Source organism: Octopus bimaculoides, chromosome 2 (assembly GCF_001194135.2).
Source record: "Octopus bimaculoides isolate UCB-OBI-ISO-001 chromosome 2, ASM119413v2, whole genome shotgun sequence".
NCBI classification, from domain to species: Eukaryota; Metazoa; Mollusca; class Cephalopoda; order Octopoda; family Octopodidae; genus Octopus; species Octopus bimaculoides.
The window spans coordinates 177,911,427-177,927,540 of NC_068982.1; the positions used below are offsets into that span (position 1 = coordinate 177,911,427).

The window sequence follows — 16,114 nt, forward strand, 5'->3', positions numbered from 1 at the left end:
CTTCAATTCCTACACATGTTTCAAAATATATGTGTGCTCTCCTCCAAAGAAGAGCTGCTGGAATTCCACATATATTCATCGTCAGGGAACCAACATATAAAAGCAAGACAAATGCGAAATGGTGAGGTAACTTACAAGCTATAACATGACATGGCCAAGTTCATTTATTGTTATTATTCATATCTACTCAAAATGTATCACTTCAACTTGGTATCTCTACCTATAAAACGGGTGTGATATCCTGGTTTTTTGTGTAATTTTTGCTACCCATGGTAACTATTAACATATTTACATTGTCAAAGGTTTTTTTTAAACTGAGATAATATTAATATATACATAAATTAATATATATATATAAAGTTGTAGTATATTGTCAACTTAATGTGACAATCCCAATAAGGGAACACACTACTGCCGTTTAGCCCTAGGAAGCTGGACCGCTTCCTGTCGGCCATGACGCAATTACTGTGTCCTTAAGTTTGCGAGGGGGAGACAAACTCCCCCACCCTGCCTAGCCAGCATTCAGGGACATGTTTCTGAGTCTTTGCTCGTCATCAACCTGAAGTAGCTTGCCAGCTGGATAGAGAAGCCTGTTTCGCCTTCGCAAACTTATGTAAATCATAGTGAAGTTTATTCACTGATCATCAAAATTAGAAATATAATATTTCTAAAATATATATATAATAGGCTTCTTTCAGTTTCCATTCAGAAGGCTTTGGTTGGCCTGGGGTTTTATATAGTAGAAGACACTTGCCTAAGTGAGACAGAATTCTTGGTTGGGAAGCAAGCTGCTTAAGCACATACCATGCCTGTAAAATATGCTGTCCTCAATGAGCAGCTCTTTTTACATCCACTACTACCCTCAGAACACAGTTACTTCTATACATTGTTGCCAACAAGATACAAAATTAAGACCATCCTTTTCATACCAATTCACTACAGAGGAAGAGAGGGGTAAGTGTGTTTGGGTGAAAAAATTACAAAGAGAGTTCAGATTATAAGGATAAAACTAAGGGAAAATGACTGGTGGATAGTAATATATTTACCTGGTCTCGCAATGTGTTAAGTAAATTCATTTGTTCTTTTCTTTCCATTTCTTCTTTAGAGAAACGGAAATAACCAACACCATGCGTTCGAACCTCTGACAAGAAAAAATCATCAAAATAATTTTTAGGGAAAGAAAATTAAAATATTTGACATTTTAAAGTAAAACAAGCATTTTAAAAAAGTCAAGTTTTGCATTATTTAGGATTTGGTATAGAATCAGGAATAACTAGTACAGTTACTACATCATCGTCATCATCATCATCATCATCACCACCATCATCATTTTTATATCCACTTTTTCAAGCTGCATAGATTAGATGAGACTCTGAATTAGCCAAATCAGACTGGAACCTGGTGCAGCTTGCCAGCCCTGGTCAAACCATCCAACCCATGCCAGCATGGGAAATGGACATTAAAGGATGATGATGATAATACTCTTCTTGACACCAACTTTTTCAGCAGCTTCTTACGACATACAAGGATATGGTATTTCTCTTCTCAATACTAGGATGTATACAGTATACACTTAAAAATTCTTATCTTAGTAGCTGTTAAATGACTAGAAATAGGTACTTCATCAAAGTATAATAAATCAATAATACAGAAAAAAAATAGACATGGAAGTGGAAACTACATTTAGAAGTCAGATATAAAGACAACAGATTTACATCATCATCATCATCATCGTTTAACGTCCGCTTTCCATGCTAGCATGGGTTGGACGATTTGACTGAGGACTGGTGAACCAGAAGGCTACACCAGGCTCCAATCTGATTTGGCAGAGTTTCTACAGCTGGATGCCCTTCCTAACGCCAACTACTCCGAGAGTGTAGTGGGTGCTTTTACGTGCCACCGGCATGAAGGCCAGTCAGGCGGTGCTGGCATCGGCCACGCTCAAAATGGTGTATTTTACGTGCCACCTGCACAGGAGCCAGTCCAGTGGCACTGGCAATGATCTCACTCGAATGTCTTTACTAAATAGCAAAGAGTATAAAAAGAGGGATATGAGACGAGCAAGGACATTTTTTTTGTATTCAAAATATAATGCACACAACTACAAACATTGATTATGAAGATGAGGCCCTTATAACATCACATATTTCAGCTGCATTTACTCACACAAATACCCCGCTTCTTATATACTATCAAGAACAGGAATGTGTGCACATAGAGCATAAAAGCACTTCTCATAGATGCCAAGTGCTGAGTGAAAAACTATGTCACCCAATTCAACTGGAGATGTAGCTTTGGAAGTAAAAAAATGCACTTGATGTAAAGAAAATGAATGCATCACTTAAGCAACAAAATTCAATTGCAATATGTTGAATTAATTTTATTGTGAGAATAAATATTCTATATCAAAAAGGCTGCATCAAGAAGGGCATCCAAATTCCATCCAACCTATGCCAGCATGTAAAACCAGAAGTAAAACGGATGCTGATGATGCTATGTACAATGCCAAGATGTATTTGTTTACTGAGTTACAATTGAAGAATGACTACAGCTACAAGTATGACTATATGGTTAAAAGTTCACTTTAAATCATGTGGTTTTTAGGTTCAATCCCACCCTGTGCAAGTGGCTTCTACATTAGCTTCAGATTGAACCAAGCCAGACGGAAACAGTATGGAAGCTTGTTGAATGAATGAACTCCTATCTATAAAAGGAACTACAAGCACTTTCACTTACATATATACACGACAGAACTATCTACCGAATCCACTTATAAGGCTCTGGTTGGTCCAAGGCCACACAGTAGAAGACACTTGCCCAAGGTGCCATGCAGTGGGACTGAACCCAAAACTATGTGGTTGGGAAGTGGCCTTCTTAACCACACAGCCACACCTGTACTTATGTGTTTGCTTTTAGGTCGTAGACTTAATCTGTTGCCCAGTTTAATTCACTAATCACTGGGTGTAGTCCAATCTGTTGCAAGCTTTCAAAACCTCCTCATATTGCTTCCTACTAGAGTAATCTGTAAGTCAAAGTTTCTTTCTTTCTTTCCTTCACCAACCCTGGGGACCACCCTGCTTGTCCTTCTCTGACTAATCTACAAAGAGAGTTAAACTATTTATAAAAAGCTGCATGAAAAACAAAGAAATGTATTTGTTACCATCAAATCTGACGTTTTCATAATGGATTGGACCAATTGGTCCTTCAACAGCCTTTCTTTCTTCAGCATCCCATTTTTCATGTAGCATTTGTCGATACCTTTCTTGTGGATCAAGTATTTCAGATTTATCTGATTCACTATTCGATTTACTTTGAATTTCTTCAGAATTTTTACTGTAACAACAATAAATCAACTGTTTTAAGTAAAATTGGGATAAAAAGAACAAAAAAAAACGAGAAAAATGCATAAAAAAATACAGGTGTTGTTAAGAAGTTTGCTTTCCAACCAGGTTTAGTTCCACTGTGTGCTACCTTGGGCAAGTGTTGTCTACTATAGACCCAGGTCCTGATCAAAGCCTTGAGTGCACTTTGGTAAATAGAAAATGAAAGAAGCCCACAGTGTGTGTGTGTGTGTGTTTATATTGCTTTGTCTTCACATTACATGATAATGGTAAACTATTATTTCCAATCTTCCATGAAGACCGATCTAGACATGGGTAAATATTAGCTTGCTTAGAAACAAGTGAAGGTTTGTGAGAAGAGCATCTGACCTCTAAAAAGCTGTTTCAATGAATTCCATCTGACTTAAGCAGGCATGGAAAACATCACCATCATTTAACATCCATTGTCCATGCTGGCATGGGTTGGACAGTTTGACTGGGCTGGCACACTGGAAGGCTGCACCAGACTCCAGTCTGATTTGGCATAGTTTTCTATGGCTGTATGCCCTTCCTAGTGCCAACTACTCCGAGAGTGTAATGGGGGGCTTTTACGTGCCACCAGCACAGGTACTATTTGCATGACACTGGGGTGTGTTTATGTGCCACCAGCACTGGGGGCGATATAATCAGCTTAACCCCTCCCCCGAAATTGCTGGCCTTGTGCCAGAATTTGAAAGCAACGTAACATCAATTTTTATTAACATTTATAGACAGAGAAAAGTGTTATCGAATCTTCAACTTTAATTTATCTAATTGAAAAAAAGAACAAAAGTAATTTACTTGGTAGGAAGCAAGCCTAATTCTTTATCTCTGTCCTGCATAAATGTTAAATCTTTCTTCAAACAAGTCCGAGTTCTTCCCAAACTATCTGTATACTCAATCCTATAAAATACAATGGTAATATTTATTAATATGCAAATTCAATTCCATTTTACACCAGAAAAAAAGGCAAAAGAAACACATAGAAAGGAGAGATAGAAGATGGGTAGATGACGGGGTATAAATATGGCTACATGAATGCATGGCTGATTCGTTAAAAAGATCATTTTGTAATCACAGTCCCAGATTTGATCACTAAGTAATACCATAAGCAAGGGTAATCTAACACAGCCTCAAATTAATCCAAGGTATATATGAAGGAAATTAAGTAGATGGACTTGATTCCGTGTGTCCATAGAACACTCAGCCACCTGCTGAGTTGATAGACTTAACTGAGTTGAAAGACTTAACAACTAGAACAGTCATCAATCAGAATTGATAGATGAGTCCATTAGTGTTTTCTTCTACCACAGTTAAAAATTAGGTGTTACAAGTATTACTTCAATAAATTTTGTACATATTTATATTTATAGAAAGGTACAGTTGTAGGCATCATTGCATTGCTAAGAAGTTTTCAATGCAAACATGAGATTTGAAGTTCATTCCTACAGCATGACACTATGGGTAGGTGTCTTCTGATATAGTCTTGAGTTGACCAATGCCTTGCAAGTGAAATTTGTAGTCATAAGTTATCGGAGGGCAGGAGTGTGTCTGTCTGTCTGTACCTTCTGATTGTCTTCATATCTTTTACACACTGCAAAACCAATGTCAATGTACATGTGGTCTTATTGTTTACATCTGCCATAAAATTGTGTGTGGCCATTTAGCTGTTTGTTGTTTGAAAGATCAGGAGCAAATAGTACCTAAGTGAAAGTTGGTAACAGGAAAAACGCCTGGCTGTTGAAAAATTGCCTGAGTAAATTTCAACCAACCCATGCTATCATGAAAAAGCTGGGCATTAAAACAATAATGATGACAATGGTGATGATAGCACCATCACACACAATGGCAGCAAAGAAAAACAAATGTAAAAACATTGGAAAACAAAATTTATAAATGAGAAATGTAAAACAAGTGACAAATGTTTACCATTGTTCTTCAGGATCATCAGTCGAACTATCAAACTCTTGTTCTGTTTCCTCTGATGAAACCTTATGTTTTTCACTAGAGATTTTATCAATGGCTTTCTTTTGAAAATCAACAAGGAAAATTTGGCTTCCATCTTCATCTAATATCAAACAAAATAATATAATTAATAGCTAATGAAACTATAAATATAAGTCATGTGTTTAGTAAAGTTTAATGCAGTGATTCAGAAGATAAGCTATGGAACTAATAATTACAAGTTAAAATTCTGGTTATCTTCATTATTATTATGTTTTAGCTTTAAGGAACGTACACTTCTCTATGAAATACAGAGTTACAGATGTAACTCCTCCACTTTATAAAAAAAAAAACATCATCATCAATTTAGGAAATAAACAGAGAAAAGATAGTATGTGTTAGTTGTTAATCACCAGTATATAGAAAAAACAAACATTATAATAATAATTTCTTTCTAATAGACAAATATGTATATATATTTGATTAATCTAATTCGAGAACATTATTGAAATCTCTTTCATTTACATTATAAGGCTGGATTTACAACCATGATGTTATGATCTCTAGAAATCATAAAAAGTAACATAACTACAGTACTGAGTCCTAGAACTTATAGGGGTGGTTATCCAGTTTCCATGGTGTATAAGTAACTGAGATCACAACATTCCTGTGAACTGGGCACCAGTCCATTGCAGGTTACTCACTGCTGGTTAGACTGAAGCAATGTGAAATGAAACATTTTGCTCAAGAACACAACATGCCACCAAGTCCTTAAATCAAAACCACAATCTTATGATGGTGTGTGTAACACCCTAAGTAACAGACCATGCATCTTCACAGAAACTGTACAACTGGTAGCCAATTGTTGGAGAAAACTGAATAATGCAAAACAAAAACTGAAACTTTAATTAATCAATCAATATGATGGATTAAAAAACAATTCACTTTACAAACAAACAATATATACTTACCAGGTATATTTTGATCGTTAGTTATTTTCTCATAGAGTTGGCTTTTTAATTCAAGAACTTTTCTGGAAAAGAAATATTTTTTTCATTGTACATAAAGAAAAATGCAAATAACAACCACCAATCACTTTTAAACATACCTGAAGCCTTCTTAACAAGAAATATCATCATCTTGATACAAAGTAAAATTAATACTAATTTATTTTGTAATTTCTTGACTATTAATGCTCATGGTCTTTTTCTAACCAATTCATAACATTATTTTTTTTTCACTTTTATTTTATTTCTTTAAATTCATAAAAGAAAATCCTAAATTATATTCTCTATCTATTGTAGTAAGTTTATAAATTGTTGTGTAGAATTAAGTTTAGTATAGTATAGTAAACTCACATTTCATTAACTACATTAACTATACTATTTAAGCAGATTATAGAATATTTTACATAATAATGAGAACATCATCACCATCATCATTTTAACGTTTATTTTTCCATGCTTGCATGGATAAGATGGGATTTGTTGAGGTGAACTTTCAATGACCAGATGCCCTTCTTGTTGCCAATCCTCATATGCTTCCAAGTAAGGTAATATTTCCCCATGACCAGACATGTTTCACAAAAAATCAGAAACGAAGGACGCCACTACCATGACATTGACACTCATTTACAACTATCATGCAATGTCAGGCAAGGAAACAATAACACGCACACACGTACATATCCCCCTCGTAGTAATCCCCTTATATGCTACCATGAAACTGACCCCCCACACACACACACCTCCCCAAGGGCTTATAGACCTGTGAACTGCATGGTGACCTCAACAGTGCAGATGACATTAAAAAAAGCACCTATTCCTCACTGTAAAGTGGTTGGCATCAGGATGGGCATTCAGCCATAAAAACTATGCCAAAGCAGATTTGAGTTCAATGCAGTTCTTGGGCACATCAGATCCTGTCAAACCATCCAACTCATTCCAGCATGAAACATGAACATTAAATTATGACAATAATTAGCCTAGGCAAAGTTCAGAGAGCTCTTACTTCTGCTGGTGACAAAGGGCTTCTTGCTCAGAGTAAAAGGTAGACTGTATGACACATGTGTATGAACAGCCATGCTACATGGCAGTGAAACATGGGCTGTGACTGTTGAGGACGTGCAAGGAATGAAGCCAGTATGCTTTGCTGGATGTGTAATGTCAGTATGCATACTCGACAGAGTGTAAGTACCTTGAGAGAAAAGTTGGACCTAAGAAGCATCAGATGTAGTATGCAAGAGAGACAACTGCGCTGGTCTGGTCGTGTGGCGAGAATGGATGAGGACAGCTGTGTGAAAAAATGCCACACCCTGTGGAAGAGGTAGACCCAGGAAGACCTTGGATGAGGTGGTGAAGCATGAGCTTCGAACATTAGACCTCACCAAGGCAATGACTAATGTCTGAGACCTTTGGAAATATGCTGTGCTTGAGAAGACCCGGCAAGCCAAGTCAGACTATAACTCGTGGCCTATGTCAGGGTGTAACCAGCCCACTTATGCGTACCTTTCTTTCATTGGACACTAAACCCTGCTTGCAAAGACCTGTTGAGGCAAGTGAAATCGAAATCAAATTCGATGACTGGTATCCATGCTAGTGGAGCACTAAGAGCGTGATCGTTGCCAGAGCAGCTGACTGGCTTCCATGCCGGTGGTACGTAAAAAGCAGCATTCAAGCGTGATTGTTACTAATATTGCCTTACTGGCACATGAAAAAATATTCGAGCAAGGTCGTTTCCAGTGCTGCTGGACTGGCTCCTGTGCAGGTGGCACGTAAAAAACACCATTTGAGCATGGCCGTTGCCAGTACTGCCTGACTGGCCCTCGTATCGGTGGCACATTAAAGCACCCACTACACTCTTGGAGTAGTTGGCATTAGGAAGGGCATCCAGCTGTAGAAACTCTGCCAGATCAGATTTGAACCTGGTGCAGCCATCTGATTCGCCAGTCCTCAGTCAAATCGTCCAACCCATGCCAGCATGGAAAGCGGACGTTAAATGATGATGATGATGATGATGATGATGATGATGATGATTACAACAGACTTCTTTCAGTTTCTGTCTCACAAAGCTTTGCTCAACCCAGGGTTATAGAAGAAGACACTTGCCCAAGTTAACGCATAGTGGGAATGAACCCAGAGTGTGGTAGGGAAGCAAACTTCTTGCCCCATAGCCATACTAGCACCCTTAAATTATATTATATATATCTGCAAAATATCAAAATCAGAAGAATTAAGAACCAAGCTACTTTTTAAAATCTTGATAAAAGATGTATGAAAACTGAGAAAATCCTCACCGAGATTTTTCTAATGAGTCCTCTTCTTCTTTCTTGGCAACATAATCCTTTTTAGCTCGTTCATCAACTCCACTATTTTTTCTCAATATTGTTGTTTTCTGAAGTATGAAAATTACTGATAAATTAAGTATAATGATGTGAATCGGATAATGTAAATTTAATAATAACAGTTTCCATAGAGCTGTATCTACAGGGGATTTTATCTCCTAGTTTCCACTGCAGTGATACTTTGCTCTTCCTTCTGCACATTAATCCTTTTAGTATTTAAACAGGCCATATCCAGCCCAAATATTCTACCTGTTTTATGTTCGAACTGGCCAGGTTCAGTCTCTCACACCAACCTTACAATATCATTCTAAAAATAAACAGTCTCATCATCAAAATCTCAAAACTATGAGATAACACATGATTAATTCAAAACAATGAGAATAGGTATTAAATTATTTGACAAGGTAAACTGAATGCTAAAGAATTAATAGCCTACACCATTCCAGAACATGCTAATGAAGTTTCTTTGCTTATGAATTGTGCTGCACTCCAAGATTCCATTATGTATCCTACAATGCTATTACCTGCTGGCACTTCTATTTTATTTTTTTTATGGTTTGGTTTAGTTTAGTTTGGAAATAGGGAGCTCCTCACTCCATAGGCTCTTGCAGCATCTCTAATATTGATGAGATTGATGTTATTCTTAAGCAACTGCTAGTCAACGTATGGAGGAAAAATATGGAGAGAAGAAAGATTCAGCATGGTGGTTACTATGGTACCAGAGGAGGGATATTAAAATATGGATGATAAGAGGAGGAGAGATGAGTCAAGTGGTCCAGGGTGGAACTGGTATGAGACCATAGCCACTGTACTAGCAGTAGGTAAAGCAGGGTGAAGAGACAATAAGTTTGTGGACCAAAGGTTGAAGGATGTTGGTATTTAACACCATACCAATCAGTCAGGTGGCCCTTTTTGAATGCAGCCTAAGATGCTAGTAGGCTTAGCAATAGCATTGTCCTGGTATGGGAGTATTATTCTATTGTGGGTCTAACTTGAGCTTGAAGCATTTTTTTTTAATACTAAAGACGAGGGCCAATTTTGGGATGCAATCTTTGCTTCTACTCCACCTCCACACACACATTCTCTTATCCAAATAATGCCACCCTTAATATCTCCTTAATGTTTTTCACACAAGCATCATCAACATTCGGTCTAGATACTTCATGACAGACATACTCTGTTTCCATGATCAAAGACCATGAATATTTTTCAGTGAAGAAATATAACCTAATCTTCCTGGACAGCAGCAAAACATAATTTCTAGACATACCAAAGAAACAACCTTGCAATACTATACACTTCTCTACACAACTAGGTGACTACAAATTCCCCACAACTCCTGATGATCCACCATGACAACTACATATCAGTAACATAGATAACACTTCATTCCTTTAACTAGGTTTCCCCAAAAATTTCAACAATAACTACTTCTGATGCAATTGTCAATAGAGTACTGCATATATATCTAGGACAGTGCAGGCTGCTAAGCACATACAATTATTTTATACTGCATCCAAATGAATAGCATTCATAGGAGGATTGTCAAAAAGACTTACCAATGTACTACAACCACTAGCTCCCATATTGTTTGTTCACCCTACCTCTTCTACTGCAATGAACTTTTCTCTCCTGCCACCTCAGTTAGCTCTACTCCCATTGTTCTTACCATTATCCAAACCCTTACAACAAACAGTCATGGTTATGAGCACGGTTCCTTTCTTTTGATTAATTAAAAATCATCTAAGTCTTGGTTCCTGACAAACTTCAAGAGATATTATTATGACATATTTTGTATCCTTTATCCCTCTCTTGGTCTCTGCCATATTAACTTTTATGCATTTGGATTCTGAACATACTTCCAGATTTGAAATTTTTTTCTGAAGATATTTGACAAATTATTTGTGAGCCAAGAAATAAGTATATAAATATTCCAAAAGATGTTGAAATCTTCAACTCTGTATCTACTATATAAAGAATTTTTAATGTGGAGAAGCAGGCTGAAGACAGAATCCATCAGTGTACTAAATGCACTACCAACCTCAATTTTGTTCACAAAAATTTTATACACAGCCCAAGCTTTTCTTACAAACAATTCAGCAACTCTTAGTCAGTACCTCACCACCACCAATAGACTACAGAGCATGGAATTCAAGTTGATATGTGATTTTTGCAGTTGCTTCAGCATTTTATACAAGTTAACTGACCTTGTACTCATTTCGTGTTGATTTTAACTGCATGCAAGACTTGTTCCACCAACTGTATCTGTTTGACTTTATTACAAGCTTGATCTTGTATACTAGTCATTAGCAATAAAACTTTCGTGCACCACCTGGTTATGTATATCATCTGTAAAATTTCATTGTTGCATCAATTCCAAATATATCTATAGTTTTACCCACTCTTATGCCTATTATATTGCCTTACTAATCTTTCTTATAGTAATCCCTGCACCATCATCATCATCATCATTTAATGTCTGACTTTCATGGTAGCATGGGCTGGATGATTTGACAGGAGCTGACAAGCAGAGGATTGCACCAAGCTCTACTTACTGCTTTGGCATGGTTTCTATGGCTGGATACCCTTCCTAATGCCAACTACATTACAGAGTGTTCCAAGTGCTTTTTCATGTGGCACCATCACTAACCACAAAAATACAAACTTTTGATGTCTCCAACTAAATACTGACCATTTTTTATTCCCCTTTTTAAGTGCAACCAACCCTTAATTTCTCACAAAATTTTGCAGGAAACACAGTTGTACTTACTTTTGCAGTTGTTTTCCCTTTAATGTAATTAGTTGACGCACATTTAAGTTTTTCTTTCTTGAACTCTTCTTGTTTCCTAAAAAGTTCTGCTTTCAGTTCAATCAACTATGAAAAATATTACACCAAAAGTAGGAATTATTAAATGAAAAAACTATTAACAGTCAATATGTAACAAAATATCCTGAAAATAAAGTAAATAAAAACATATTATTAAAAGTAAATTATTTATAAAATTTACTCTTACAGTAAATTTATTTATCAGATTAGAAACATGCAAAATTCAGTAAGTATAAAAGCCCAAAACAATTTTCACATGAGTGAAATCATAGTCATGGCCAATGCCGGTGCCACCCATCCCAGTGGCATGTAAAAGGCACCATTCAGGCATGGCTGATGTCAATGCCACCTGACTGGCACCCATGCCAGTGGCACATAAAAAGCAACATCTGAGCGTGACTGATCCCAGTGTCACCTGACTGGCACCCGTGCTGGTAACACATAAAAAGCACCATTCAAGCATAACTGATGCCAGTGCCATCTGACTAGCTCCTGTGCTGGTTGCACATAAAAAGCACCCACTACACTCTCAGAGTGGTTGGCATTAGGAAGGGCAATGAGCTGTAGAAATCTTGCCAAATCAGATTGGTGCCTGATGCAGCCTCCCAACTTGCCAGTCCTCAGTCGAACTGCCCAACCAATGCCAGCATGGAAAGTAGACGTTAAATGATGATGATGATGAAGAAGAGAATCTTATTTTTCAGAGAAGCAAATTGGAATAAATAATGTTTCTTTTGCTTAAAATTATAATGCAATTCCAAAAGAAAATTATCACCACAAGCATCATTATCACTGTTTTAATGTCCACTTTTCCACTTGCATAAGTCAAACGAAATTCAGTGAAGCAATTTCTCTTCAGCCGGATGCTCTTCCTGTTACCAATTCTCACCTTTTCCCAAGCAAAGTAAGACAGTCTTCCCAATGGCATGTAGAAAAGAGAGGAAAGTAATGAGAAGAGAGGGAGTGATAGACAGCTATGTGAAGCTTGTTGGTAAGGTGATTTAATAGCAACAACAGTGTGAATGGTATGGTAGGTGTGATAGAAAATGGGTGACAGAAGAGGGAGTACTGGATAGTGGCAGCTTGTGTATAGGCACTGCAGAACTGCAGCACCTCCTATTTCTACTTGATATTATTGATAACATTCAATATAATGAGTCCTTTTCTCTTTAATTCTTTCTTTATACTTGTACATTATATAATCCTTAATTTTAATGTCAGTAGCTATCCCCTAGTTTATGAAAAAAATGCAAAAATTCTTGGATAGAACTGTGCGCTTCACAGTTCCAGCGATGCAGTATTTGGCTGTTGTGCACATGCTCACATGTCTGAGACAGAAAGTTGCATGCTAGAGAGAGAGTGCACTGTGGTTCATGTAGTGCTGACACTGATGAAAGGTAGTGTTTCTTTTTGATTCCATGTGTGTTGTGTTTAAAAACGTGTTTATATTCTTGAATATGATAAAGTGTAGAATCAGATTATTATCCTGCTTCCAGCTAGTGTTGCTGCCATGATTTGAAAAATAGGGCAGATTTTCCCCACTTATTTTGTGATTTAGGGGGTATTTTTGGAAAACAAAGGGGAATTTATAGTGGTGTTCAGTGAACAAATTAAACACACTACTCAGCAGTGGCTAAAATGTGAACCGATCAAGTTTATGTATAAATATTTTTTTTTATATGTTTGTTTCCTTTTACACAATATTAAAACTAAAAATTTTCTGAAGCAGCACTGCCAATAATTTTATCTACGAGCTGCCACTGGTACTGGGAGAGAGAGTAATGACTAAAGTGAGACACATTGATGCAAATATTTTATTTAATGTCTTTTGGCGGGCGGAGGGCTTCGGGTTAAAGACAGTAGGGTGTAATTTAAAGTAAATTTAGCTGCTGTTTCTTGTAGGCTATCCTACTTGTCACATTTTTTCTACAAGCACCAGCCTGCACAAGTTCAAATTGATCATTGAGTTCACATGTTTGGGAAAGCCTGCAAGGAACATAGCTGCTGCCACATCTCCCTCCTCCAACTGAATAATCCAAACAAAAATATCACAAAAGATGGGTCTCCTTTTGAGAGCCAAAAAATACCTGTCCTGTAGAGTTGCTGATCCTATAGAAGTCAGAAATGTGTCTTAGAGAACCTGCAAAAGTCATAGGCACAACCCTTTCTCCAGACAAATCTATTCACATTTGAGACAATGGACTAGATTTTAAAAATTCATCTAACTGAGACAAACGTTTATTCCTTGAGCAAATATAGGAGACTCTATGTAGTTATCCTACTAGCTAGAAATGGTATTCTACAGTCTCAAAAAAGATATATTACATAATGTTGTCAGAGATGACTGAACAAGGCAAGATTATAGTTGGAATACTTTAGGTCGTAGGTCTACTGACATGGGGCTACACAAAAAAACATTCATTCTTATAACTTTAGCAGATACATCTTTTATGTTTTACTTGTTTCTGCCATTGGACTTTAGCCATGCTGAGGCACCACATTGAAGGGTACAGTCAAACAAATCGACTCCTGTATTAATTTTTAAAATCTGGTATTTATTCTATTGATATCTTTTGTTGAACCGTTTAGCTCGGGACGTAAACATATCAACATTGGTTGTCAAACAAAAACACACGTGTGTGTGTGTGTATATATATATATATATACTCGCACACACGCAACGGGCTTCCACACAGTTTCTGCCTACAAAATAATTCACTCATAAGGCATTGGTCGACCTGGGTTACTTGCCCAAGGTGCCGTGCAGTGAAACTGAACCCGAAACCGCCTGATCGCAAACCACACTGCCATGCCAATGCCTATTGAAACTTTTTTTTCTCTCTCATGATTTCGTCAAAGGAGGAACGAGCAGTATTTATAGTCTTTTTTTTTTTGTTTAATACTTTCCGAGTCTTTCGGGAGGTACCAGATGGTGGCGTTTAACTGAGTAAAAGATTATGTCTATCAACTTCAGTTTTCAAGGCTTCTGTTCACTCGAAGTTATAATAGAAGACACTTGCTGAAGGTGCTGTGTAGCGAGATTGAACCTAAAAGCATGTCATTGTAAAGCAAACTTCTTAACATCTGCACCCTCCCCGAACTGCTAGTTTATCATCCTTTCTTATACTCTGCATTTATCCATTCCTTCTTCCTAAAAGCTGTATTCCTTTAGAATTGTTTTCCCCTACTGGTTACTATTATATTAGTTTTATTGTGTAACCTTAGCCCTCATTGTTCACTTATTTTTCTTTTTATACAATTATGAAAATATACACGAGGTAAAATTGAAAAAAAAACAAAATATATATATGTATATATATTAAACTCTAATGTCATAAACATTTCATGTGCAATATATAGTGAAATATTCCATTACATACCCCAGCTGAACTAACGTTGGACATTTTACTTTCTACACAGAAACACCGACTTTGCAGATGCCATCAGTAAATTCGTAGTCGTAAAACTTTGTTTATATTTATATTGCGAGTATTTTTATAAAATGATAAACTCTTACTTTATCAATAAATAATAATAAATTAAGTATACATATAGCTCTCTCTTAGTAGTCTCATTTTATTAAGGTTAACTATTTTAGTATATTAAGTTTAACAACGAATTGTATGTTTACGTCTTTGGTGCGAATTGATTTCTGTATAATTGTTTCAAACTGAATTCGATGTGGAGGAGATTGTATATTGCACTTTTATATTGTCTTTCCCAGCTGTTTTAGCAATGAAATTTAAGTGTTTTAATTGATGGTATATACAGGACTCAGTTACTCACAATCTCTGTCACATTACAATATTTGATTTTATTAGATATAATAATTTCAATATATCACTGTTCTTCTGATCGAGTTTTCCCAACTAAACACATTCAACCAAATTTTGTTTAGCCACTTGTTATGGTTATAGATACTGTAGTTGCACTTTCTTAAAATAGTGAAACGACACCTTCTAAAAAAAAAAAAACATTTAAAAATTTCTCTGTCACAGCATTCTCTAAACCAGACACGGGTCTTATTTAAACCTTTATAACTATAATACACATGTCATGATTATGTATAATACTTTGTACTAAAAGTTTGTAACATGGAAATCTGACAATACAATTTTAATGATTTGCTGTTCAACATAGCAGTGCAATTTCTGATTTCATTTTATTTTCGCCCTACTTATTTCAAACCATTACATTGCAAGTATTGCATCATTAATTTATACTATTGCTTTATCTTTGGGAGTAAAAATTTGGTCAGCATAGTTGTTCAAAATAAGCATTTGAAACAGGTACTTCTTTCTAAAGAAATTTTTCCTCAATTTTGACCCGATTGTAATTGAGGTTACTAATAAAATATCCGGATATCTTTTGATTTTTAACAATCAAAGTTCTATCAATTTTCCCCACACAAATGTCTAATTAAATAATTTTCAAATTCCAAAAGATGATGTCTAGAATGGGGCAAAATGAGTAATGGCTAATTTCAATTTCTTTTCTTTAACTCCTTGGTGGGTGAATAAATATATCAGGAAGAGAGCCACTTTAGCAGATCGTGAAGAAGAATATTTTATGTTGAGTTTTTAGATTTAGTCAAATTTCGTTAACTTCATACCGTGTTCTTTTTTTCCATGAGCCCCTAGG

General features: G+C 36.2%; 1 protein-coding gene across 1 annotated transcript in view; it reads right to left on the minus strand.

The window, feature by feature from the left end:
• The window catches only part of LOC106878695 (coiled-coil domain-containing protein 174), a 21,717-nt gene extending 6,803 nt beyond the window's left edge, over nt 1–14,914 (minus strand). The window contains exons 1-8 of the mRNA XM_014927985.2: nt 14,854–14,914; nt 11,417–11,521; nt 8,599–8,696; nt 6,275–6,336; nt 5,289–5,427; nt 4,161–4,262; nt 3,161–3,333; nt 1,047–1,141 (exon numbers count right to left, since the gene is read on the minus strand). Of these exons, the coding sequence (XP_014783471.1) occupies nt 1,047–1,141; nt 3,161–3,333; nt 4,161–4,262; nt 5,289–5,427; nt 6,275–6,336; nt 8,599–8,696; nt 11,417–11,521; nt 14,854–14,877 (798 nt within the window). The 5' untranslated portion in view covers nt 14,878–14,914. The remainder of the gene's footprint in view (nt 1–1,046; nt 1,142–3,160; nt 3,334–4,160; nt 4,263–5,288; nt 5,428–6,274; nt 6,337–8,598; nt 8,697–11,416; nt 11,522–14,853) is intronic.
• Nucleotides 14,915–16,114: the final 1,200 nt, after the last annotated feature.